Source organism: Centropristis striata, chromosome 6 (genome assembly GCF_030273125.1).
Source record: "Centropristis striata isolate RG_2023a ecotype Rhode Island chromosome 6, C.striata_1.0, whole genome shotgun sequence".
Classification (NCBI taxonomy): domain Eukaryota; kingdom Metazoa; phylum Chordata; class Actinopteri; order Perciformes; family Serranidae; genus Centropristis; species Centropristis striata.
This window is the reverse complement of record NC_081522.1, coordinates 32,405,983-32,433,462: the sequence shown is the minus strand read 5'-3', so window position 1 is coordinate 32,433,462 and position 27,480 is coordinate 32,405,983. Positions and strand designations below refer to the sequence as shown.

Sequence of the window (27,480 nt, the reverse complement as noted above, 5' to 3'; positions counted from 1 at the left end):
ACCTCCCTGTGTGTTTTCTCCTCAATGGAAAAACTGAACAGTTTATTTATCTGATAGAATAAAAATATAAAATGTTTGTCAGTAACAAAGCGTCGTCTGTCGTCTGCATAAAAAAGCATCTCATCTGAGTTTGTGGATAAAAACACTTTTATTAATATGGACATGAATCAGAGATCAGATCAGTGAGATGGCAGTGTTAAGGCTTTGAGCTTGTCTCCGTTTTTCATCAGTCCAACGCCACGAGACACAAAATTAAAGTGAATCTTTGATAACAAGCACAACAAACAAACACACACAGTCAATGTTTATAGACACAATAGGTGAACTTCCTCCACATTAAGACACTTTGATGTCAGATCGATCACTTTAAATTTCTATAGATCTGATCAGCTGCTGTCTCCTAAAGGAAGAAGAGAAGAAGAAGCTGCAGCTGGCTGTAGTCCAGGTGTGTCTCTGTGGACGAAGTCTCAAAGAAATTAAAGTGAAGCAAACTTCACAGAAGTCATTGAGATTGTTCAGAGTAAATTCACTGAAGCTGCGACAGAACAGGACGCACTAAAAACTCTGTTTCACCTGAGGGGGCGGAGCCTCACATCCTCTGGTATTTCAACCTTTATAAGCAACTAAAAATGGCTAGAAGAATGAGAGTCAGCCACCAGAATGATGTGTGTGTAAATGGGTGAATGAGCGCAGTCTGTAGTGTTAAAGCGCTTTGAGTGGTCGAAAAGACTAGAAAGGCACTATATAAGTGCAGTCCATTGAAGTTTCGTGAACCATTTTCTTTATTTTCTGTGCCCACTAGATGGTGCTATTTGTTCAACAAAGGGCTGAAAACACACTCAATTACCATTGCTAGAGGCCAAGACCGCCATCTAGTGGGATCAAAAAATAAAGCAAATGGTTCATGAAGCTTCATTGTCACTTCACTAGCCATTACCATTTATTTCCTGGAAAAACAACACTCAGGTGAAAAACTGAGTTTTTATGCCGTCCAACAGAAACAGAAACAGGAATAAGTTTGTTCTTGGCAGAGACGTTCAGAGAAAATATGAAGTTCAAACAGTCGATCAGCAGAAGTTCACTGAATGAAGATAAATAATAAAGATTTGACGATGCAGATGAACCCCTTCTTACAAACTCCTAAACATTTCGTCAACTGCAACATTATTATTATTATTTTTTTAATAATCAAGAGGTTAAAGATGCACAGAGAACATACCCTGTCAAAAACATGTCAAAATAAAGTTGTTTATTTGCTCATTCATGAGTACTTAATCCAAGATAATATATTAACTGAATGATTATTAGTATGAAACTAAATCACACAGAATAATAATCTGAGAATCGCAGTAAATAATACTGTATGAACAGTAATTTAGTAAGAATGAAAGAAAAATTTCTGAGGCAGTACGTCAGTCCTGTGTAAAAGTTTCTGAATTGTTTTTAAAGAGAGGAATAAAGTTTGTTGAAATGTCAGAGTTTTTGTTCAGGAGTGAATCTGATTCTTTAACAGAAAAAAACAAACAAATCACTTGTATATTAAACACACATATTGAACTATAGTGCATATTTAAAGCCCACAGGACATCAGTGACCAGCAGCATCCTGTCAACCTGCTGCAAACCTAAACTTGAGCCGACGGCATCAAGGCGCTGAATCTCACTTTATTGCTTTATTAATAAAAAATATGACGACGTAACAAACATAAAAGTTGTTTTAGCTGAGTGAGCTGGAAACCTGCAGCTTCTACAGATGTCAGGACAGAGAAGAAACAGAAGAGACGGAGGAATTTAAGGAAAAGAGGAGAGAGACCGAGCAAGAGGCTGCTGACGAGAGTAAATCCGACTACCGGTTGTTGGAGGACAGAGAGGAGACAGAAAAGACAGAAGAGACGGAAGAGACAGAGGAGGAAACTGATGGAGGAAAGTAAAGGAAAAGGGGAGAGAGCAAGAGGCTGCTGACAAGAGTAAATCTGACTTCTAGTTGTTGGAAGACAGAGAAGAAACAGAAGAGACAGAAAAGACGGAAGAGACGGAAGTGGACACTGAGAGGAGACACATGAGAATAGAGAACAGGAGATAGAAGAGACAGAAGAGATGGGAGAGACAGAGGAGGACACTGACGGAGGAAAATAAAGGAAAAGGGGAGAGATGCTGCTGACAAGAGTAAATCTGATCTAGTTGTTGGGAGTGAATTCAAAGTTCACAGACAGACCTTGAGCTGGACTTCCTGCTGTTATATTGTATTGTTTCCCAGCTGCTGCAGATCTCAGGACAGAGACTACAGCTGCTCCGTCTGCAGGGTTTCTGTTGTGAGGAGCTGACAGTTAACACCGGACTGAGTGTGCAGAGCTGTCACCAGGAAACAAATGAATAAATAAATAAAATGCATTTCATTTGTATCCCTGCACCACATCATCACCCCACACTGGTGAGCAATTCATTTTAGTCTCAAAGAAATAGATTTGAAGCCAAATAAGGTGCAGCAATGCCACCAGGTGGATTGGAGTCTCCACATTCTGATTCTGGACTTTCTCTATGTTCTACTCAACAGAGACATCTGGTGGTCAAACTCAGTATAACAGTCTGGTGTTTAGCTTCATATCAAACCGCTCTGAACCGTCACACCAACCAGATCCTGATGATCTCCTCCCCATGATCCTGGTGTAAGTGCCCCCGTCCTGGTCTCAGTGCAGGTCCTTGAAGGGTTTGGGGTAGTTGAACATCAGGTAGTCCATGTAATAGAAGTCGAAAGCCTTCTGGCGCTCGGTGGCGTTGAGCTGAGAGAAGTATTTCTGTGTGATCCTAGAGGAAGTCCTCTCGGCTCGGGGGTTCCTGTCTTTGAAGTCAGGGAACGTGAGGTTCTGTGGCGCCCCGACACTCTGCAACAGGAAGTCTGCCTCCTCCTTCAGGCTCTCGAACTTTCCGATAAAGTTGTACCTGAGGAGGCAGGGGTTACAGAGCTGGCTGACTGGCTCCCAGTGGATGTCCATCCCCACTGGCCGTCGCACGTCCAGCAGGTACTGCACGAATTCCCTAAAGGTGACACCGGCGCCGGTGCGCAGGGCAGCGCGAGTTGCGTTGGCGCGGTACCTGGAGATGATGGGGCGTCCGAACACCGGATGGTAGTATGAGTTTGGACTCTCGAACTTGTCCCGAAACGCCGACACCAGGCGCTCGAAGGGCTCGCGGACGAACAGCACTTTGGTGTAGGAGAGGAGCCTCTCGGCGATGCCGGCGCGGTCGTAGCTCTCCAGACGCCGCAGGTGGTTGGCATAATGCGCCGCGTCGTGAGGAATGTCTCGCGTGGATGTGGCGCCGCCTCCCAGCACCATCAGCACACGCTTCCAGTTGGAGCAGCCGACTTTGGGCACCTCACAGTACAGCAGGTGGGACCGGTCCTCCACGTACACCCGGGACACCTGCCGCTGCGACACCAGCTGCTCGCCGACGCCCGGCTGGTATTTGCTGCACACTTCGGCCAGCAGGCGGCGCCGCAAAGCCTGCGTCGTCCCCAGCTTATGCAGGCGTGCTTCCTCCTCTCTGCCTGCAGGGGCGCCAGACGGGTTCGGGCTCTTCAGGAGAAGCTTCCTTTGGCGTTTAGTGACCGGCGGCTTGGACACCACCGAGTCCTCCAGAACCAGCAGAGACTCAGGGACTTTCAGCTGATCGGGCGTCTGACCTGCTGTTGCATCGCTATCCGTGACGTCATCCTGCAAAACACACAAAAAATCTGTTTAACACAAATATAATTAAATTTTTACATGTACTTACATCATATATATATTTACACATAGACTTAATGTGCAATGTGATTTTTTACACATTTTCATGCTGTTAATAAAAATGTTAAAACTCTTAAAGCAGCTCCGTGTTGTGTTGAGTTTAGCGCCCCCTGTGGAAAACAGCATTAGTGTTTCCATGGGCACCAGACTCCCCTTTAGAAACGATTTTATGATTTTTCCTTCAGTTCATAGAAAGTTTCTCACTTTTTCTTTACAAAATATTTTAGAAAATAGAAAACAGTCAAAGATGACAGTGACAGTGGTACTTCCTAAAAAATTATTTAGATTATCTTATTCACTTATTTTATTGTCTGTCAGTCTATTTTACCTTTAATCTATTGTCTTTTAATCTATTTTTTTAGTTTATATTTAAGCTTTAACTAAACTATTTTATTATTATTATTATTATTATTAGTAGTAGTAGTAGTAGTATTATTATATAATACCCTTAAATATTATTATCAATTAAGGTTTATATTTTTAATGTTTTGTCTAGTTTTAATTTCACTATGTTTTATTGCTATTACTGTTATTATAACCTTAAAATCTATTTTGTTAGTACTTTTTTTGCTCTCTTATTATGGACCTGTCTGAAAGCTGCTGTATTAATAAAGTTTGATTTATTGGTTAAAGTGAACAGATCAGTTTGTTCTGTTTGTGTTGTGATCATAGACATATTAAAGAGTTTATTATGTCTATGGTTTTGATACACAGAGTGTCCAGCAGGTGGAGCTGTCCCCCTGTTTTCAGCCTTTCCTCAATGTGCGTGTGTGTGTGATCTCACCTGCTCTACAGGCCACCTGGGAGCCACCTGAACATTCACACCTGCAGAGACACAAACAAAAAATGTGATGACATCAGAGATCAGCTGATCTGGAGTGAGAGTAACAACAGAAACAAGAAATCTACATCATTATCATCATCAGAAGAAGAAGAGCAGAGGGAGACAGAGAGCTGCGTCCACACAGGGATTCATAATAACAGAGATGTTTCTGTGTGTTAACACCCTTTTTAGTTTAAGTTTTATTTGTTAAAAAACATCTCTATAAATAAAGTTTGATTGATCACATGATTGGTGTGTGTGTGTGTGTGTGTGTGTGTGTCTTATTTTGAAAGGAATTCCCTTACTGTGATGTGAGTGTGTGTTAACCGACGAAGCTGAACCCACAGCAAAATACACACACATGTGCTCTCTCTTTCTGTCACACACACACACACACACACACACACACACACACACACACACACACACACACACACACACACTATCTCTGTCACACACACATGGTCTCTCTCTGTCTTTTTGTCCAGATAGTGTGTTCGGAGTTCTCTCCTCTATGCGCCGTCAGAGACGACGTGTTCGACTCAGAGCTGGTCCTCTGCATGGAAACGTCCAGTGACTCTGGTGGCGGTGCTGTTCGGCCCTGAATGTTTGATGAGGAGTGGTGGCCTACACACAGCTGTCTCTGTCGTCTTTTTACAGGCTGCTGATTGGACAACAGCTTCTCCACCACGTCTTCAGGGTAACATCGCCCCCTGGTGGTTCGACTGCTCTCAGAGCTTCAAGTGTATTTTTGTGTGTGTGTTTTTTTTTCTCAAATATTCTATTCTATACTAGGTCTATTATTAATGTTTGGGAACAGAAATTATCTGAGCTAAAGGGTTCTTATGAGCTTTTCTCAGCTGTCATGGTCTTCTTCACACTGTGAGATGATCTAATAAAAGATAGTGAGACAAGGTTTACTTCTGCAGCTTCTTACTGTCATTAATCTCACACACACACACACACACACACACACACACACACGATCAGAAGACAGATGATGGAGCAGATCATTCGACTGATGGAAGGAGAATGTAAAGAAGGTCAGAGGTTGAAAAACTGAAGAAAGAAAATAACTCCAGTGTGTGTGTGTGTGTGTGTGTTACAGATGTCTGTGCAGTGGAGCTGAACGACCCTGAAGGCAGCACGAGAGACGGTGTGTGTTACAGATGGAGCTGAACGTAGAGGAGATTAACTTCCAACTGAATGTGTGTGTGTGTGTGTGTGATAGATGTTGTGTCCAGGTGAAGCTGTGTTTCCTCAGAGAAGCTCATCTGTTTTGTTGCTGCTCTGCTCCACATTTAACACTCTGCTTGAGTTAAAAAATATTTAAATAACACTTTAACAAATTAAAATATTATTTTATTTATTCTGTCATCTGCTGATCAGTTTCTTTTAATTAATCCAATTTTAATTATTAAAAATATATCTAACAAGATACACTATTAAATTAAATGAATCTCTCCATCTGTTCCTGACAATCAGAGAGATTCTTATTATTCTGACAACAACAGCAACAATTAGCAGCTTGTTTTTATGAAAAAGGTCTGTAAAGACAAAGATACTGTTCAGTTGTTATATTAAAAATGAATATGAGAGTGCAGAGAAGAGAGGTGACCTTCATAAACCTCCTGCAGCCGATAATTAATGTTTAATAGACACTTTTAGATGATTTAATAAACTAAAACACAGTGACTGTTAGTGCGTGCGCGTGTGTGTGTGTGTGTGTGTGTGTGTATGTGTGTAAGGAGGCATAAAAGAAAATTAATAGAGATTGGACTTCTGACCCGTTGTACATTCATACTAGTTTATATATAATAATGCATTAAAGGACAGAATAAAGTGAATCTGATGGATCCACCTTACTTTATATATATATACATCATTATACATATATATTATACATACATACTATAAAAAACTATACAAATATGATTACTAAACATCAGCTGTTGCAACAATACCAAACTAACGCACACACATTCATCGGGAGGCTGAGGATGCTCGAAATTCACACACACACACACACACACACACACACACACACACACTCTCTCTCTCTCTCTCTCTGCCACACGCTCACTCACTCACACCTACACACACACACACACACACACACACACACACACACACACACACACGCTACATCTCCGTCACACACACACAAACACAAAAAAACACACTTTCTGTCACACAGACACACAAACACAAAATCACACTCTCTGTCACACACACACTCTCTCTCGTCTCTCTCTCTCACACACACACACACACACACACACACACACACTCTCTTGCTCCAGATGGCCTCTCAGCAGCCTCCTGACTCTGAAGGTGAGCGGTGTTCTGCTCTCGATGGTTATTCATTACCCAGACTGCACCTCACCATGAGCTCACACACTGACCGTCAACTCTAAAAACAAACACACCGACATCACGAGTCTGTTCTCCATCACACAGACGATCAATCTCAAGTTAATTTATATATACAATGTATCTGCCTGTTACAATGTGTCACATTAAGATGTCATCAGGAGTGAAAGAAACCTGATTCAGATGTTATCAGATGGCTGAATGTGTGTTTATTACCATCATACTAGTATAAGGCTCACATGTTAAGGTGATTAATTTAATTGAGTTAAGTGGTTAAAAAATGCTAACTGTTTACAGATTCATATTGACAAAATTATTATTTACCTATTTACATGTTCTGTTATATCCATTTGCAGTCACATTAACCTGTTCTGATTCTGATGCATTTACCTCAGTCTAAGTCCTGCTAGGTCTGATTGGTTAATTGACTGACGTGATGCTGAACAAAAGGAAGTGTTGTGTTGTTATTCTAAAAGCTGCCTGAGCATGGAGAAGCGAAGTGCTGCTGACAAGAGATGTCTGTCTCCATCCTGCTGTCTCCTTTTATTAAGAGTGATCTAACCACTGTACATTGAACCCTCATGTTACCCTAGCAGCAGCCAGCTCCACCTGCTCGTAGGTCAGCAGATTGATATAAACTTATTCAATCACAGTAAGAGGGTCGCAGGTTCGACTCCCGCCTGCGGCTCTTCTGTGTGGAGTTTGCATGTTGTCCTTGTGTCAGCGTGGGTTTTCACCACTGACTCTGGTGACTCTAAATTGGCTTTAGGAGTGTATGAGAGCGTGATTGTCTGTCTCTATGTGTCAGCCCTGTGATAGTCTGGAGACATGTCAAAGGTGTACCCCGCCTCTCACCCAATGTCAGCTGGGATAGGCTCCAGCACTCCGTGACCCGAGTACAGATAAGCGGATAATGAATGAATGAATGAATGAATGTTGGTGGTGCCCTCTATTGGCCGTAGTAATAAAATCTATAATAACCAACAACTGCCTTTCATTGTAACTGTTTTTGATGTTTTTGCATGTGTTTTGTCTGTACTGTTTTGTGTTTTCTCTGTACTCTCGACATCATTGTAAATGAGGGGACGCCCTCAATGATTCCTCGAGAAATAAATAAAGGATAAATGGAAAAAATGGAAAAACATTTTTGAGTGTTAAATTTAAATTTGAAAAACATTACTTATTCTCAATAAGTGAGGTTAAGTTTTGTTGCAGCTAAAACTTTATGATATTCTAATCACATTTTATGAGATCACCAAATGTTCTGTGAGTTTAATCAAAGTTAACTAAATGTTTTGCGGTAAACAGACTTTCACGTGTGTCAGATTATTATTATAATGTAATTGATAACAAAGTTGTGTCAGACTGGTTTTATGAGTCTGGAGGACTCAGTGAGTTCATTTCATCTGTTGCCGGGAACGACAGCCAACTGTACCAGTTGCCAGGCAACCAGCTCCGGACTGTAAAACATGGACAGTGTAAAAACAGAAAAAACAAACCCAGAGAGAGCACATAAACATCATCAACACATCCCAGGAGACTCTCAGAAACCTCTTCTGACTCATGTTCAACACTTCTTTAAACGGGCTCCACCCGGATCACCACACAGGAGGGCTGAATATTAGTGGTGGAAGATTAATTCATATCTCTTACTTAAGTAAAATTACTAATACCACACTGTAAAATTACTCCACTACAAGTAAAAGTCCTGCATTCAAAACTTACTGAAGTAAAAGTACAAAAGTATCAGCATCAAAATGTACTTAAAGTATCAAAAGTAAAAGTACTTGCTATGCAGAATGGACCCACTCAGCTCGTTTTATATAGTCCATATATTAACGGATAAATATTATTATTGGTGCATTATGTCAGCATAAAAGCATTATATTCTTAACATACTGTTACGAGGTTTAATTCAAACAAATGTCACTTTAATCACTTCAGTATCATGTTTTTTTTTGTTAAATCTTGACCTGAAAAGCAACTAAAGCTGTCAGCTAAATGTAGTGGAGTAAAAAGTACAATATTTGCCTCTAAATGTAGTGGAATAGAAGTATAAAGTTACATAAAATGGAAATACTCAAGTAAAATACAAGTACCTAAAAACAGATTCACAAAAAAAAGTTGGGATGCTGTGAAAAACCTAATGAAAACAGAACTCATGATTTATAAATCCTTTGTGACCTCAATTCAACTGAAGTTCAAATATAGGTATCAAAGTTTATTTTACAAACACGAAACATTTTTTTTTGTTTCTGTTCATTGTTTTTATTTGAATAAATATAAGAAAGAATTTAAAGAAAATGATCAAACTGTTTTATTAACGTTTAAGAATTTGTCTCACTCCGGCTGTTAGTTATAGTGAGGGAGGAGCTAAAAAAACAAACTGCACTTCTCCTTTAAAAGTCACTAAGCATGTTGGACACTGTGTGTGTGTGTGTGTGTGTGTGTGTGTGTGTGTGTGTGTGTGTGTGTGTGTGTCCTACATGGAGGTCGTACTCCATCGATTAGACGTCAGAACCTTCTGCAGCTGAAGGACTGAACTGCAGGACTGCAGAGTGTGTGTGTGTGTGTGTGTGTGTGTGTGTAAGTGAGAGGGAAAGAGTGTTTGTTTGTGATTAATTTGCTGTAAATGTGTTTGTGTCTATTCTGTGATTAAAACTTTATGAACTATAATAAACTGTGATGCAGCTCTTCAGTTTGTTCATCAGAAACATTAAATCCAACAGAATCAGTCTGATTGTTGAACACTAACATAACATTATGAATTGCATTTATATCAAATTTAAATTTTTATACAGAAATTATGTTCTGGTTTTCCCTGACTGCTCCACCACCACTCTTAGCTGTTGATATTCATGACAGCAGTGTACAGTAGTGAACCACACTGTGAAACTGTCTTAGCAACATCACAGAAAAAGAAACAATTATGTGTATAGTGTTGCTTTAAAGAGTGAAAGTGCTATCGTTTTAGTAGGAACCTCTCAGTTTAATCATCAACCAGTGCAGAGCAGAACGTTTCTGAACAGACCACCAACCAATCAGAGCAGAGAAGTGTGTGACATCACACTTCAGGCCGGGACAGGTGCCTGCAGGACAAACAGCGGCAGAATTTCACCCAAACTTAAACTTTTTTCAGGTCTTAGTGACCAGAAATACACATGAATCGTGCATCGATCAGCGCAGAATATCGTCCCGGCTCACTGCTGGCATTTGTAACAGACTGTAAATATGCGGCGATCCCATTATAAAGGATTAAATATTATGCTGACCTCCAAACACACACACAGCTCCACAAGGTCACTCTGTGCTCTGTGACTCATTTAGTTCATCAGAGATAACCAGAATGTGTTTTACCCACCAAACGTTCAGTCGATTAGAGAGTTTCAGTCGACGATTGGTTCATCACAGATCAGTGTTGCTTCAGACACAATACATCACTTTCTTCTAATGTCAACACATAAGTTTGGCCACGTAACACTGTAATAAACATAAATAACACACACACACACACACACACACACACACACACACACACTGCACAAACCTGCATCAGTCTATTAATAGACTAGCTGTCTTTATCTCTCCAGAGAAGATCTGATCAATTTAAATGTTATCAAAGTGGAATTAATTTATGTTATTTATTTATAGAAACAACCTGGATGTTTCTCTGCAGAGGAAACAGAACCATCTCCTCTGTCTCACATACTTACACCACAGATGGTGTGTGTGTGTGTGTGTGTGTGTGTGTGTGAGTGTGTGTGTGTGTGTGTGTGTGTGTGTGTGTGGTGCAGGAGGAGCAGCTGGTGATACATCACAGTCAGTCCTGCAGTCTGCGCTCAGGGCTGATTAACTTTCAGTACAGTAGATCTGCTCTGGATCCACTGAATCATCAGTCTGAGAACAAACTCAAACACACAGTTTACTACAGTTATTTCAGTTGATTTTAGTTGATATTAGTTTGTCAGAAACCACAGTATGAAACTAACAGAACGTTTCATTAAGTAAACAAAAACTACGTCTGCACATATATCCCACAATGCAACGTGGTGGTGGTGACGAAAATGTTCATGACAAACAATAACTGCAGCACAGAACTGTACACACACACACACACACACACACACACACACACCCTGAGCAGCAGCTGGGCCCCGGTGCTCTGCGGCAGGTGTACAGGTGTGTTTACTGACTCCTGACCCTGCACGCCTCCCACAGGACTCTCATTAATTACCCAGCATGCCTCTGTTCTACCAAGCTCAGCACCTGCTGCAGCCAATCAGTTTGCAGCGAAGCTCAGCAGAGTCGCCGTTGACCGGGGGGCGGGGTTTGTAACAAATACTCATAACTCCACAGCTCACACAGCTTATATTTTATATATTTTATCCCAGCATTTAAAGGGGTTTCTTGGCCATTTTAGGCTTTTTTTTTTTTTTAGGTTTTATTGATAGTCGAGAGTTTCAGAGTGAAAGGGGGAGACATGAAGGAAAGGTCCTCTGTGGTATGCGCTCTACCAGGTGTGCCACCAGGCTTAATAATAATATTAATGATGTAACACGGTGGTGTCAACCACTGTTGACTTGTTCTGATAAGATAATTTACTATAACTTTTCCTAGTTTATGTTGATGTTCATGAGAAAATATATCATAATTTTGTTGGTGCATTCACTCTAAGAATGACTTTTATCTGTTTTTAGCAATGAAAACTTCTTTACTTTACTTTAATTATTTAACAATATTAAGATTCACAAAATAACTGCAACATTGAAGCCCAGAAGACCTTGGTTTTACTATATAATGTATAGTTACTTGAGGAGGAAATAACTTCCATGGTACTCTGATGTAAAAACGATAACAAAAATCTTTATTCCACAGTTCAGTGTTCAATGTTGATTCCCCCTATCAATAACTATAACTGCTGTAAGGAAACCATGTAGCTCGGTCCTTCAGTGAGCCTCAACTAATAGATTATTAATTAATCTATTATTAATTACTTCAAAGCCCGTGGCCCAAAAAAAAAACCCCAAAAAACTTTTCTCTTAAAGCCACAGTAACCTGCCGTTCTCCTCATAACAAAGGATACAACAAAAACTTTTTCAAGTATTATTCTTATATGAACATGAATTACATCTTATTATGTTTATCTGACTGATTTTAATTTAACATAAAACACACTGAAATTGTTCCTATTTATTAACTTGTACTTCTATAAATATAACTTGGCTCCCACAATGATGTAACATCAGGTGAAACCTAGAAACAAGAAACATGGTGACAAAGATGACAGAAATGTCTGAAACAGACCAAAAGTCCCAAATGACTTCAGATGTCACACAGCAGAGGTTCCTGAAGCAGCGCCCCCTGCTGGTGACAGTGAAGCAACATGCCCTCATACCTGAATGTCACAGTCGCTGCTTTAACCCTTTGGAGTTTGGGGCTATTTTGATGGGTTTTGACTCTTTTTCATTCTGCCTGTATAAACGACTTAAAAAAAATGTTTATCATTCCATGCTGGTGTCGTTTTTTTCAGCACAACCTTACCCGATTATTATTATTTTGTCATTTTGACTTACTGGATCAACATTTTGAACACAAATAAAAACACACAAAAATACACACAAAAATTACAAAAACCACACACACAGAAAAAACATAAAAACACAAAAAATGAAAAAAAAGAAACACAAAAAATAAACAAAAACACAAAAATACAAAAAACACATAAAAACACATTAAAACACATAAAAAACACACAAATATCACACAAAAAGATTGCATTAAAAATGCTGAATGCACACTGCAAAATTCAATTAAATCCCTGCAAAAAGTTCAGTAATATCATGTTACATTTGGTCGAGGTGGTTTTTTACCTTTGCTGAAAAAGAGTTGACATGCTAAATGGGACATGGAAACTTCTGGAAAAGCCAAAACTTTAGAGCGAAGCTGACAGCAGGGCTCCATGCTGCTTTGTTTTTACGTTGCAACGTCATGAGGTGTCATGCTCCGGCACTTTTGTGGACTCCATGTGGAAGCAGTTTGTTGAGTTTGGAGAAAAATATTGTCTTTAGTTTGGACTGAAAATAGCACATGGTTAGGTCAGCACAGACCAGCAGACAGGAGCCGGTCTGGTCTGTATGAAACCAGAGCAGCTTATAGAATGAACCATAACTGAGATGAAATTCAGCTTTAAGCTTTAAATCCATTGAGCAGTTTTATAGATTAACAAACAACAACATAAATAAATAAATATTTCTGCTTATATTTATATAGATCAGCTGAGAACAGAGTGACTAAACTACAGACTGATTCAGAATATTGGTCACTTTACTGGTTTATTTGCACTATCTCTGTTTACATCCGACCACATTAGGCTTATATTAGGCCTTCTGTATTTTTCAATATTTTTATTTTTATTTATTTATAATATATGTTGTATACCACTCATACTATACTCTGTATATCTCTGCATATATTAAAACATATTTATTCACTGATGTTCATACTACTACATGCAACCACTTATTTAACCTATTTAAACAAAAAACAAAAAATAATTTATTAATAATAAATGCCAAAAAGCAGAAATGTATGTATATAATGTGTATAGAATGTATGTATATGTCTTATTTTTTATATTCTTATTCTGTCTTCTATATCTATGTTTCTGTATCTTGAGCTGCTGTGACCACTACATTTCCCCACTGTGGGATAAATAAAGTCTGATTTTATATTAAATGGTTTAACCCTCGGGGGTCACCGATTAGAACACATGACATTTCTCCTCCTTTCGTGTCATATATGTAACCAATATTTAAAATTCTTCTTTTAGCATGATTGTGCTCTATATTTAAAAAATCACATCATTTTCAAAAACAGATTTGATGTGTTTGTGTTCAAAAAAAGAATTATCTGGAAATGTAAGTGAGGTTGTGCTGAAAAAAATGTGGTATGTACAGGCAGAATGAAAATGATTCAAAAACAAAACAAAACAGTCCAAAGTGAACTGTTCCAAATGAACAGTATCGACTCAGAATAATATCATAAATGTGAAGACAGCTAGTTACAGACAAGCTGTTTGATCCTCTGAAACAGTGAGGATTAAAATCCTCAATAGCAGTTTATAATAATGTCACACAGATTAACTCACCTGGCTCTTAATTCTGCCACAAAACATGAATCTTACAAATGGAGTTAGAGTCCACAAAGAACTAAATATTTTCTTCCTGTCAGTGTTCGTCTGCAGCTTTCTGTCTCATCGTCATCAAACCTTTAGGGATGCTTTTGTTTTTCCACAGATTTAGAACTCCAGCATCAGATTAAACTGTGACAAATATTCAAATCTTCAGTCTCAATGTGCTGCAGATTACAACAACTTCCTCCCAATCCTCTGAACCCAAAAGACTCAGAGGTCAAACACCAGACGACCTCCTTCTGCTCAGAACAGACGGAATTATTTCACTTTTAATAACTGCTCTGAATTTATACGACAAAAAAAATCTGATTACAACTAAAGATTATGTTCATCGAGGATTAATCTGCAGATTATTTTCTCAATCAGTTCTTTAATTATTCAGGACAAAAAAAAGGCCAAGTGTCCTGTTTGGATGCTCAGTTTCGTCTCAGAGAAGAAGAACATCAGACAATATTTATATTTTTTACAGAATGCCATTTCATTCAATAAATTAATAAATCATGAGAGATTATGGTTCACCTCAGTGTCACTATAACAGGACAGTGATTGTTGAAGTTATTGGCTTTATTCTCTGATCTGAATCAGTTTTTATTACAAGACGTCTGTAAAAAACATAAGTACATACTGAATATACTGACTATATAATATACTGAGTGTACTGTGTGTATACTGAGAGTACTGCATGCATACTGAGAGTACTGTGTGTATACTGAGAGTACTGCATGTATACAGCGAGTACTGCGTGTATACTGAAAGTACTGCATGTATACTGAGAGTACTGTATGTATACTGAGAGTATTGCATGTATACTGAGAGTACTCCGTGTAAACTGAGAGTACTGCATGTAAACTGAGAGTACTGCGTGTATACTGAGAGTACTGACTATATAATATACTAAGGGTAGTGCTTGTATACTGATAGTACTGCGTATACTGACTATATATGATACTAAGAGTACTGCATGTATACTGAGAGTACTGCGTGTAAACTGAGAGTACTGCGTGTATACTGAGTATACTGACTATATAACATACTAAGAGTACTGCATGTATACTGAGAGTACTGCGTGTAAACTGAGAGTACTGCGTGTATACTGAGTATACTGACTATATAACATACTAAGAGTACTGCATGTATACTGAGAGTACTGCGTGTAAACTGAGAGTACTGCGTGTAAACAGAGTACTGCATGTATACTGAGCATACAGACTATATAATATACTAAGAGTACTGCATTTAAACAGAGTACTGCATGTATACTGAGTATACTGACTATATAATATACTAAGAGTACTGCATCTAAACTGAGTAGAAAAGGAAGGAGAAGAAGAAGAAGAAGAGGAGGAGAAGATTAAAGCTGCAGCATTGCAGTGAGGTAAGCCTCTAAAAATACACCTGGATTTATCACCTGGCTCCCATGAGGCTTTGCATACATGAGGTCATATTAATAATATTAATAATGGACGAAAGAACGGAATACAAAGTGAGCTCAGAGTCACTGATCTGAGATCATGTCTGCACTCATGTATGTTACAATGACATCAGACAATGTTTCAATGTCTCTTTCTCTCCTTTAGAATAAATGGAAAAGATGGATGTGAAAGTGTTATGTTGTGAGCATGATATAAATGTCAAAAACATTTAAAAGTCTAACATTTTGATAATTGTATTTTAGACTTTTAGAGAAAAACAGCAGGAACCCTGATCTTTCTTTAAAAATGTGTGGAGTGATGGGTTATGCTGTTATATGTCAGAATCAAACAAAAAACAATATAAATATTTGTAAAAGGTGAACACACACAGACACGCACACACAGACACAGACACACACACACACCGTGCACTAAAGCTGCAGTTAGCTTTGTGTTAGCCTGAACATTCTCAGCTGCTGTTGTCGTGTTGGTAAAGCTGGCGCTGCAGAATTCTTTTCACTCTGACAGCTTTTCATCCTCCACCTGCTGAACTCGCACACAGTTTATCCCCACAGCCTGTCAGCAGGACTGAGGAGGTCTGTGCAAGACTGAGGAGGACTGTGGAGGTCTGAGGAGGACTGAGGAGGTCTGAGGAGGTCTGAGAAGGACTGAGAAGGTCTGAGTAGGACTGAGGAGGACTGAGGAGATCTTAGGAGGACTGAGAAGGCCTGAGCAGGACTGAGGAGGACTGAGCAGTACTCAGGGGGCCTGAGGAGGACTGAGGAGGTCTTAGGAGGACTGAGAGGAGGTCTGAGGAGGTCTTAGGAGGACTGAGGAGGACTGAGGAGGTCTTAGGAGGACTGAGCAGGACTCTCAGAGACACTCAGATGAACCAGATATAATCAATTCATCAGAATAAACGTCCACAAATCTAGGTAGAAACCAGAGAAAACATGAGTTCTCTTCAGGGCTATTTTGTCTGTTTCTGAAAAGATGTTTACCATGCCACGTTGGTATCATTTTTCAGCACAACCTCACCTATATGACCTGATCATTATTTCTTCATTATGACTTACTGGATCAAAATATTGAACATAAAAAACACACAAAATCTGATTCTGAAAATTATGTGGGTTTTTTTTTAAGTTTCAGAACACAATCATGCTCAGTGAATTTTTAATGTTGGTAACAAATTTAACAAGAGGAAAATGAGGAGAACATCGAGTTCAATATTTTAATACTAAATGTATTTGGCCATATCTCTGGTTTTGTGATATCTCAAAAGTTCCCCCAAAATTCACTTGAATGGAAACACTTCTGGCTGCTGCAGCTCACAATGAGTCTTCTGTGGGAGGGCATGATGAAGATGAAGATGGAGGATTTGAGTTGTGAGTTTAGACTGTTGTGTTGCAGTCGTTGTGTCTGAGCTGCGTTCTGAATCTGAGTCGGTCAGTTTTTGATCGACCTGCTGGAGCTTCCTGTTTCTAATAAAACATCTTTTATTGATATGGATCTATCGACAGGAAGTGGAGTGCAGCCTCAGAGTACAGTTAGCCTCAGTCTGCATGAATCAGAGTGTAAGTTTATCGAGTGAACAAGCTGCTGCTTCAACTCAGTCCAATAACTTTGATTTAACAGAACATCTAAACTCTTCTCTGACAGACTCACCTGCTGACTAGACTTGACTCATGCAGGGATTTACTTCTTCATGAGTCAGCGACTACGTCTTCAGCGCGGTTTACTTCAGTGCTGTAACAAATGGTTAACAGCTAATCATCTAGATTTTCTAACCAACAGGAGGTCCCTTCACTGCATGTATCCCTTTTCCATTCTGTCTGTCTGTCAATAAAGCAAAATAAAAAAGACAGACTGAGACAGAGGTGGGGGAAAAAATGGATACAGCAAGTATCAATATATTTTTTTCAGCGACTGTAGCGGACTCACTTAGGAACATACTGGAGATACTGGTATCATGAAACTAGAAGATCTGAGGAATCTACAGGCTGCACAATACTGTTAAACTGCATTTTGTGTCCACAAAATTAAATTCAATCAAGAATTGTTTTGTCAAATAATAGAAAATTCTCAGTCTATTCATCTCACTTCAGTCTTTTTATTTATTCACAATGAGAGTCAAACCCACAGACTGACCAACAAAGTATTCAGTCAAACTGAGCTGAACTGATATCAAACATGTATGGACGAAAACAACTGCAGCATTTTATCAAACTTTCCTCAACTTTAAGATTCACTGCTCTTTTGAAAGAAACATTGAAAAGCCTAACTTTATTTATTAACTATTATTTATCTTTAGGAATATTCCTAAAAGTTACGATACAGCTTCTGAAAACAAAACAAAAAAACAGTCAAAATACTGCCGGCCCGCCGGCTGTCGGAGCACTAAATATCGATATTGGCAGCCATGAATCGATATAATATTGCCAAAATGTTGCGATACTATTTCATTAATTTCGGCTCAAACTCACTATTGTATCTAACTAATAGTTGATTCATTATTTTGTCAATAAAACATCAGACAACAGTAAAAAAAAATATGTGAGTTAAAAAACACACAAATATTAATATTTACTTTGAAGTAAAACAGAAAAAAATAGAAAAAAGGACACACTGACATGTTTTGTCCACACAATTAGTTAACATGCAGCTCAGAGCAGGAAGTGGCAGGAGAGACGACTCGTCAGGACTCAATGTTCCTTCTGTGTCTTGTGTGTGTGTGAGTGTGGGGGGTGTTCAGTGTTCAGTGTGTGTGTGTGTGTGTGTGTTCAGTGTGGTCAGCAGCAGGAGGTCACTGCAGCTTTAAACATCCACATTATTACATGATATTAACATAAACCAGCTGTTTAATATTAATATTAACAAACACACACACACACACACACACACTCACACACACAACTGAGTCAGCAGTGATGATGATGATGATGATGATGAAGGTGAAGGAGCCTCTGTGACCTCCAGCTGCTCATCAGCGTCTCATTTAATAACTGTGTGTGTGTGTGTGTGTGTGAGGACATTACATTGATAGTTGTATCTCTCCTCTGAGCTGTGTGGTGGTGTGTCAATGATCTCTGTCTTTGATATTTATTATCATTATTTGTATATTAATGTAAACCTGTTTTTCTTCTCCTTCAGCTTCGAATCCACAGTTGCCATGGTAACTTATTTACCTGTTCAGATCACTGCGGTAGAACTAAACACATTAACACTTCTCTTCATCGCACCTGATCTCTCTGATGATGTGATCATGATTTTATTTTTTAATTTTTTAACATGTTTCACTGTGTGTCTGTACGGAACATTAATCTGATCTGAGGTTCTGCAGAAGTCAGATAAATTAAAGCTGTACTGCCATACTACTCAATAAAATCACATCAAATCAAAATTACTTTATTTATCCCAGAGGGGAAATTCATTTAGTCTGGTAGAATCTCTGTTAGAATGAGACAGCCTGATGGCTGTAGGAGCGAAGGATCTTTTGTATCTCTCTGTCCTGCAACAGAGAGAGAGGAGTCGTCCACTGCTGTTTTTTTGGTCCTTAAAGGTTTTGTGTAGAGGATGATCCGGGTATTTCAAGATGGCTTCAAACATCTTGACAGGTCATCTCTCCACCACCTCCTCCAGTGTGTCCAACCTGGCTCCAACCACAGAACCAGCTCATTAGACCAGTCTGTCCAACCGCCTTCATCTCTGTGTCTGATGCTGCCTCCCCAGCAGACTGCAGCATAAAACAACACACTTGCTTATTTGTGGTACTCAGTGGTGAAATAAAACTAAGTACATTTACTCAAGTACTGTACTTAAGTTCAAATTTCAGGTACTTGATTATTTCCATTTTATGCAACTTTATACTTTTACTTCACTACATTTAGCTGACAGCTTTAGTTACTTTTCAGGTTGAGATTTGACATTAAAAAGCCAAAGACATCTATTTTTTTTTTTTAATTAAACTTCATAACAGTATATTAAGTAGTTAAAAGAGCCCAGTCTTTACACAATTAAAATGCTGCTCACATAAATGCATCAATATATATTAGATTATACAAAACAACCTGAGTGGGTCGATTCTGCATGATGATTACTTTTACTTTTGATACTTTAAGTACATTTTGATGCTGATACATTTGCACTATTACTTCAGTAAGTTTTGAATGCAGGATTTTTACTTGTAGTGGAGTAATTTCACAGTGCGGTATTAGTACTTTTACTGAAGTAAGAGATCTGAATACTTTCCCCCCCATTTATGGTACTGCAAACATTTCAGTTTTAAACTAGAAAATTTCTAAAGACTATTGATCAGAGCAGAGCACTCAACTGCAGCTGCTCCTGTGACATTTGATGCCACTGAAAGAGAGAGAGAAAAACAGCAGAAAGTGCCCCTTGAACAGAAAGCATTTTTGGCCAAACCGTAGTTCCTATCATTGAACTGACTTCACTTTGAGCATCCTGAGTTCTTCCTGAACGTCTACATATGTGTTTTGTGAAGAAAAATGAAGAAATTGTTTTTTTAGAGAAATCAGAAGAAACTGGTGCCTCTGCTTTTGAAAATTTCCCGCCTTTTTAACATGGCGGTCTATGAGGGTGTGTCACAGCCGAGCTGGTTGATTTGATACATTTTTAGTGTAAGTAACCAAAACTCCGGGAGGAGTAGTTGACCGAAAAAACACGGAAGAAACAGAAGAATAATGGGAAGAAGCCCGGTGGATAGCATATCGTGTGCTCTTACAAGCACACTCAATAAATCATTAAAAGCCAGACAGCACAAACTACAGTAAACAACAGAGGGACACAAAAAACAACCACAAAAATGCAAAGCAGCAGAAATGATGCACAAAACTACAAATGGGACATAAAAAACATGGTCACATGATTTGTACATCTCCCCGACTGCTGTTCAGACTTTGTTGTTCATAAATTTTCACAGAGAATCTGAGGCGCATCATCATCAGCGAAGCTAAACGCTGGAGCTTCTTCACCCTGAAAGAAAGTGCCAGTTTGTGTTCCGGTCACATGATCTGCTGAACATCACAGCTGTTCATCACTGTGATGATGTCACACAACAAACACACAGAGACACTGCGGCGAGGACGACGACACAGTCTGTCGAGACAAACGTTTTTAACTTCAGAGAAGGAAAACAAACAGCAGGAATCAGGTGCGTTTGATTTATTTTTGCAGGAGTCAGGGACACAAAACAACACAACCGAATAATGTACATGTCACTGTGTGTGTGTGTGTGTGTGGGAACACTAATTAAAGTGTCCTGTAGAAACGAGGCGGAGGCGTGCTGTGACATGTTTTTGTTTGGACTGAAATAGGACGCTCATCACACGTGTCACGCCGCTGCAGCCAAACGTTCACATGACATCAAGTCACTAACGCAGGAAATGTAATCTGCAGCACACAGAGGAGCTGCTGTGTTTAAAATAAACTCAGCAGAGTGTTTCTGAAGGGACAGTGTTTTTAATTCTTATTACTAAGCTCAAAGGAAACTGGCCTACATTTCTTTATATAGATATAAATATAAATATAACTGTAACTGGGGTAAATAAATAAGATGAGGAAACCATGTGAATGTAATCAGATTACTGTACAGCACAGGGAAGCTCCAGTTTCACAGTTTTAACTGAGAAACATTGATTTAATTAAAGCAGCTGTTTGTAATCTGATTGGACACTTCACCAGATCAATAACTTTCTAATCAATGGTGTTTCAGTGATATCTGATCTTTTATGACAGAAAACAGAGAGCCGAGGAGACGATCAATGAGGCTCTAATTTTGGTTTGTGTTTGGACGGAGAGGCCGGCTGACAGGGAACATGATATTATAATCAATGTGAAACCTGATATGTTTATTACTTAATCAATATTCACAAAGACTTTACAAAGCAACAGACTGGAATCATCCAGAGAACAAGCTTTTTATATCTGAGAGGCTCCACATATCCACACAGATACACAGGAACTCTGTTGGCAGGTTGACTGAACAAAGGGAGGGGGACGATGCTACAGACTAGCTCCCGTCTCACTCGCATCCTGCTCCTGTCTCCTTCATGTCTAGCTCACTTCTTGCTCACGTCCTGCTCCTGTCTGCTTCTGTCTCGCTCCCATCTGCTCCTGTCTCGCTCCAGACTCGTTTGTCTTGCTCACATCTAGCTAACGTGTCTCTCATGTCTTGCTCACGTCCTGCTCTTGTCTCATTCCCATTTAGCTCACATCTCGCTGAAGTCTCGCTCCCGTTTAGCTCCCGTCTGCTCCTGTCCTTGCTCCCGACTCGTTCACGTCTCGTTCACATCTTTCTCCTGACTTGCTCCCAACTAGTTCATGTCTTGCTGTCGACTTGTTCACGTCTTACTCGCGTTTTGACTTTTTCATGTCTCGCTCCCAACTTGCTCCCAACTTGCTCCCGTCTCATTCACGTCTTGCTCACTTCTTAGTCCGGACTTGCTCACATCTTGTTCAAGTCTTGCTCTCGACTTGTTCATGTGTCGCTCACTTTGTGCTCATTTTGTGCTCCCGACTCGTTTTAGGTCTTGTTCACGTCTCGCTCACTTCTTGCTCCCAACTCATTTACGTCTTGCTCTCGATTTGTTAACTTCTCATTCATGACTTGCTCCCGACTTCTTCACGTCTTGCTCCCGACTTGTTCATGTCTTGCTGCCGACTTGTTCACGTCTCGTTCACTTTTTGCTCCTGACTCATTCACATCTTGTTCACATCTCACTCACTTCTTGCTCCCAACTCATTCACGTCTAACTTGTGTTTTGCTCCCAAATTTTTCAGGTCTCGCTCCCGACTTGCTCCTGTCTCATTCACTTCTTGCTCCCGACTTGTTCATGTCTCGCTCACTTTGTGCTCCCGACTCATTTACGTCTTGTTCACGTCTCGCTCACTTCTCACTCACTTCTTGCTCCCAACTCATTTAAGGCTTGCTCCCGACTTGTTCACTTCTCATTCATGTCTAGTTCAAGTCTTTCTCACTTCTTGCTACCGACTGGTTCATGTCTTGCTCCCTTTTTGCTCCCGACTAGCTCCCACTGGGGATTCCCAGTCAGAGGAACAATATTGCTTTTGCAGCACTCGGTACTTGGGCCCCAGTTATTACCTTTGAAATGAAATTAGTGAAGTAAAAGCACTGTCCTCCTGAAGCCAATGACAATGTGTTTGAAAACACTGCGAACACAGAAGAGGAGCGCTGACAAGCAGCCAGGAGCAGCCCCGCCCCCTGAACAATGTAGGTAACCCCCTCACTCCCTCACAGACCCATGTGTGGGGCTGACCTATACCGCTCAGCCGATGAGTCTGGACAAATGAAATACGCTTTTTGAAAATTGGATCCTACCCACATCTGTTAACAGAAAATGAGCCAAACACTCATCTGAGAATAACAAAGAGCCCTCCTACACTGGGACTTTGTGGACCTTTTATGTCTCTTTGTGAGCGTTTGTCTCTTTGTATTTTAGTGTTTTTATCATGTTGCTATCATGTCTGTATGTTGGCTGTGTTGTTGCCTCGTCTTACTGCACATCAGATCTACATGTGGGTACAAATAAAACCCAACTTGAATCATGAAAATAAGTAAATAAACCTCCAGCATGTGATTTGATTGTTTGTTGGTAATAAATAAAACTCAGCTGTGGTCAATATTCCACTTTGAGTCATTTTCTGAACAGCTGTGCAGCCTGAGTCTGAAGGTAATATCTTTCATTATTTTATGACATTTTTGTGTCCCTGCAAGGCTCACTGCACTTCAGTCCTCCAGTCTGATGACGCAGATAATACCTCAGCACACAAAACCACAGACCTGCTGCTGGATCAGGAGATCTAACTCTTCTCAGTCCTTCAAACTCACTGCACACAAGTGGAATGATTCAGATTTTATTCTCTCACATTTATTTTGGATGCATGAATGGATTAGTGCAGGTTTCAGTGTTTGCTGTACTCTCCTCAGTGAGTTTATTACCATCAGAGGACGGTGTTCATCCTTTGTGATCGCTTCATTATGTGATCAATGCTCCTGGCTTCTCCTCAGTGACTGTGCAGATTAATGAAGTGTGAGGCTGATCAGAGTATTGATCCGCCTCTGGACCTCCTCGTCACTGAAAACACGCTAACACAATCACATGTTTCAGGAGCAGCTCCTCATTTAACACATTTAGCAACGAGACGAAACAACAATCAGAGCTCAATAAATATTAAAAACTAAATATCTGATATCAAAAAGCATGACAAAAACCTAATGTTTCCAATTTATAGATCAGTGGTAAAAACACTGAAAGACAAACAGAAAACCATAAAGTAATAAAATACAAGTAAGAGAAACCCTGTCGGCGTCAAAATGCCCTAGACAGTTTATTTACAATGAGGTGTCTCTTTTACCATATGATAACCTATTTATGTTTTAAGGGGACTAGGCTTTATTCATTGCTACATAAAGTGATTCCATATATTACGAGCTGATGGTAGAAGGGTAACATATCTATAAAATATATTAATTCAAATATAGCCCAAACATTTCCCACATTGGACGTACAGACAACTAACTACGAAGATGATGGTTTCTAACTGGATTTCTAGACATCAGAGAAAAAATATTAGAGGTGTGAATCAGCGGAGGCCCCATGATACGATTTTATCCCGGTACTTGAGTCACGATACAATCAATATATTGCGACTTAACTGCATTTTGTGTCCACAAAATTCAAATCAATCAAGAATTGCTTTGTCCAATAAGAGAAAATTCTCAGTCGATTTATTTATGGTGCCTGTAGATTTCTTAGATCTTCTTGTTTCATATGATACCAGTATCTCCAGTATATTCATAAAAGATATTCACCCTGAATCATATCATGTGTTGCATGTTTCACTCATTATCAACAACAGGAGGACACAAAGTGCATCAATCAGGATCTAAATTAATGACCTCTGTGATCTGTGTGTCTGCTGCAGCTGAAGACATTAACTGACTTCCTGCCCCACCCACCCCCCCTCTCATCTCTCCCCTGGGGAAACATCCACCAGACAAACACTTTACAGCCCGAGCGAATATCTCATTATCAGCCACACAACAAACAGCTTCCTCCTCACTGCACACCCACAAGAAACAACCAGAACAAGAGGACACACCTGAGACAAAAACTAATCCATGAACAGAGCATCTGTAAGAAGAAGAAGAAGGAGAAGGAGAAGGAGAAGAAGAAGAAGAAGAAGGAGAAGAGGAGAAGCAGGAGGGTTGCAGTCTTCGTGTCTGACCCTCAGAGGCAAAACTGACCTGGGGTCTGTAGCAGGACCACTTCGGTCAGGTCCTGCAGGCGGACCAGCAGCAGCAGAGATCCGGCTCCCAGCAGCAGGAGGAACCACAGGGAGTAGAGCAGGGAGCAGGGCAGCTTCATGACCTCACAGACCACCACAGTCCTACAGCTTCAGTCCAGCAGGCTGAGAGCAGATCAGCCACCACTGCACCGCCTGCACATAGAGAGGGAGACAGAGACAGACGGGGACGTCAGGGTCATTAAATACACCAACATTCATTGTTTAGACTGTAAACTGCTCAGAGATCCAGTCTGTTCTCCCCTCAAAAACATCAGTATAGGTCATGTGTACAGGCAGCAAAAGCTATATTCATGTATTTCCTGTCTGCTGTAATGCATCCACCATCATCTTGATGAAATAAGGCGCATTTCCATTGGGTACTTTTCCCTCTTGTGAGCCGCTATGGGTGTGGCTTGGGAGAGAGGTTAAATGGTAAATGGACCTGCACTTACAGTATGTATCGCTTTTCTAGTCGATTTGCGACCACTCAAATCGCTTTACACTACACACTGCGCTCATTCACCCGTTCACACACACATTCATACTGGTGGCAGAGGCTACCCTAAACGGTGCCACCTGCCACCATTGGAAATTCATTCACATACCAATGAACGCAGCATCGGGAGCAATTTTGGGTTCAGTATCTTGCTCAAGGATACTTCGACATGTAGGCTGCCCTGGTCAGGGATCAAACCACCAACCCTCCGATCGGGGGGCAACCCGCTCTACCAACTGAGCCACAGCCGCTCAAGATCCACCCAACTTCACCAGTTAGCGGCTCGGAGAGCCAATAATGAGCCTCTACTAATTAGTCGACGCCGATTGGATGCGGTTCAGGCGGTGATTTTGCACATGAATGATTAATTTGCAGACTGGACGCTGAGGGGTTAACATCTCCTGCTCCGCTGACTGCAGCTGGGAGAGACTGCTGCTGGAGGACTGGGCTGCTTGTGAGTGCTTTGGGAAGGTGCCTGCTACTCATTAAGAAGAGTAGGAACGACTCTCCAAAAGTCTCCAGTAACACCAGGAAAAGTCGCTAGATTTGTCGCTAGTCGCTTCTTTGAAAAAGAGTCGCTAAATATAACGACAAAGTCACTGCGTGCCGCGTCCGTCTGTTGTCACATTCGAACCCCGTTGGTTAGCTGCTACAAAAGTACCTATAGGGAACAGAGGCCGAGGGGAATAGTGGTGGGCATAGCCAAAACACTCAGCACTTTCCAAAAAGTACTCAGTGGAAACACGCCTGTAGTAGTGATTGACAGCCAAGCGAAGTTTAAAACAGGCGGACATTCACCCAGGAGAGCAGACTTTGTGTCCCATGTAAAAAATAACTTATAATCCAGTTCAACACAATGCCTCTGATACCATATCTTTCTAATTTTTTTATTAACAAATCATGGTTGATTGTATCAAATGCTTTTTTAATGTCAATAAATATTCCAACAGCGTATTGGTTTTTTTTCGTCGTGTCTTTATGGTTTACAATATGACTGTTATTCTCTGTGCAGCTTTAAAGTGTCGAGCTGTTTCCACTGGAACAGAAATCTGTTGGCACTGATTGTTCAGAGTTCAGGAGGACGCTGAGGACAGTTTGTCTCTTGTCACACAGCATTCTCCAGAGGTCACAATAACGAGAGCCCGGGGACACAAACAACCCTCGTTGTCCCTGATATTAAAGGTGACCGAGCTCTTATTACACAAAGTGTTTTTAACAAATTTAGTTTCCTTTAAACTTTTTTTCTGAACTGAACTTACAACCATGGAAAAAAATATTAGACCACCTTTGTTTTCTTCATTTTCTTGTTCATTTTAATGCCGGGTACAACTAAAGGTACATTTGTTTGGACAAATATAATGATAACAACAAAAATAGCTCATATGAGTTAGATATCTAGACATTTTCCATGGTTTTCTTGATGATGATTTTGGTTATTATCAATAAAACCATGGAAAATGTCTAGATATCTAACTCTTATGAGCTATTTTTGTTGTTTTCATTATAATGTCGAAACAAATGTACCTTTAGTTGTACCAGGCAACAAATTGAAGAAAATGGTGGTCTAATATTTTTTTTCCATGTATAAATAATAAAAACCTTCTGTTTTTCAACATTGTATGTGTTCTTCATGTTCAGAACACCGTGTAACTTCCTGTCTGTGTCTCATTGGTTCCTACGGAAGACGCATAACAAACACAAATATGTATAGTAGTTTGATTTTATTAAATATTTCCCTCTGTGTGAAACACCCCTGAATTTGAAATACTCTGTAAATCCAGCCGGATGATTGAAGAGCACAGAAATAATCGAAGAATAAATACAATCAGAATATAATCTGTAAATCCTCCTGCAGCATCTCTGACACATTAATCTCTTCTGTAATCTTATATATCTGTTGCTGAGGTCAACAAAGGTCCAACGTGTTGATCCTGAGCAGCTCAACACAGTCTGAGCTGTTTGATCAGGGCTCCAGGTCCCTGGGGGGCTGACCGGTGCTGCTGTAAATCCAACAAGACGTCCAACCTCAACAACATGTTAGGTCGCCTGTCAGTACCACACACATGACCC

The 27,480-nt window shown here is 40.0% G+C and overlaps 1 protein-coding gene across 2 annotated transcripts in view; it reads right to left on the bottom strand.

The window, feature by feature from the left end:
* Nucleotides 1–129: 129 nt before the first annotated feature.
* The window catches only part of LOC131973779 (carbohydrate sulfotransferase 8-like), a 41,145-nt gene continuing 13,794 nt past the window's right edge, over nucleotides 130–27,480 (bottom strand). Inside the window, exons 2-4 of one of the 2 annotated variants that reach the window (XM_059335858.1) lie at nucleotides 24,874–25,067; nucleotides 4,569–4,609; nucleotides 130–3,712 (exon numbers count right to left, since the gene is read on the bottom strand). In XM_059335858.1, coding sequence (XP_059191841.1) covers nucleotides 2,687–3,712; nucleotides 4,569–4,609; nucleotides 24,874–24,994 — 1,188 coding nt within the window. In that variant the 5' untranslated portion in view covers nucleotides 24,995–25,067 and the 3' untranslated portion in view covers nucleotides 130–2,686. The remainder of the gene's footprint in view (nucleotides 3,713–4,568; nucleotides 4,610–24,873; nucleotides 25,068–27,480) is intronic. The other variant, XM_059335859.1, reaches the window with a different exon arrangement.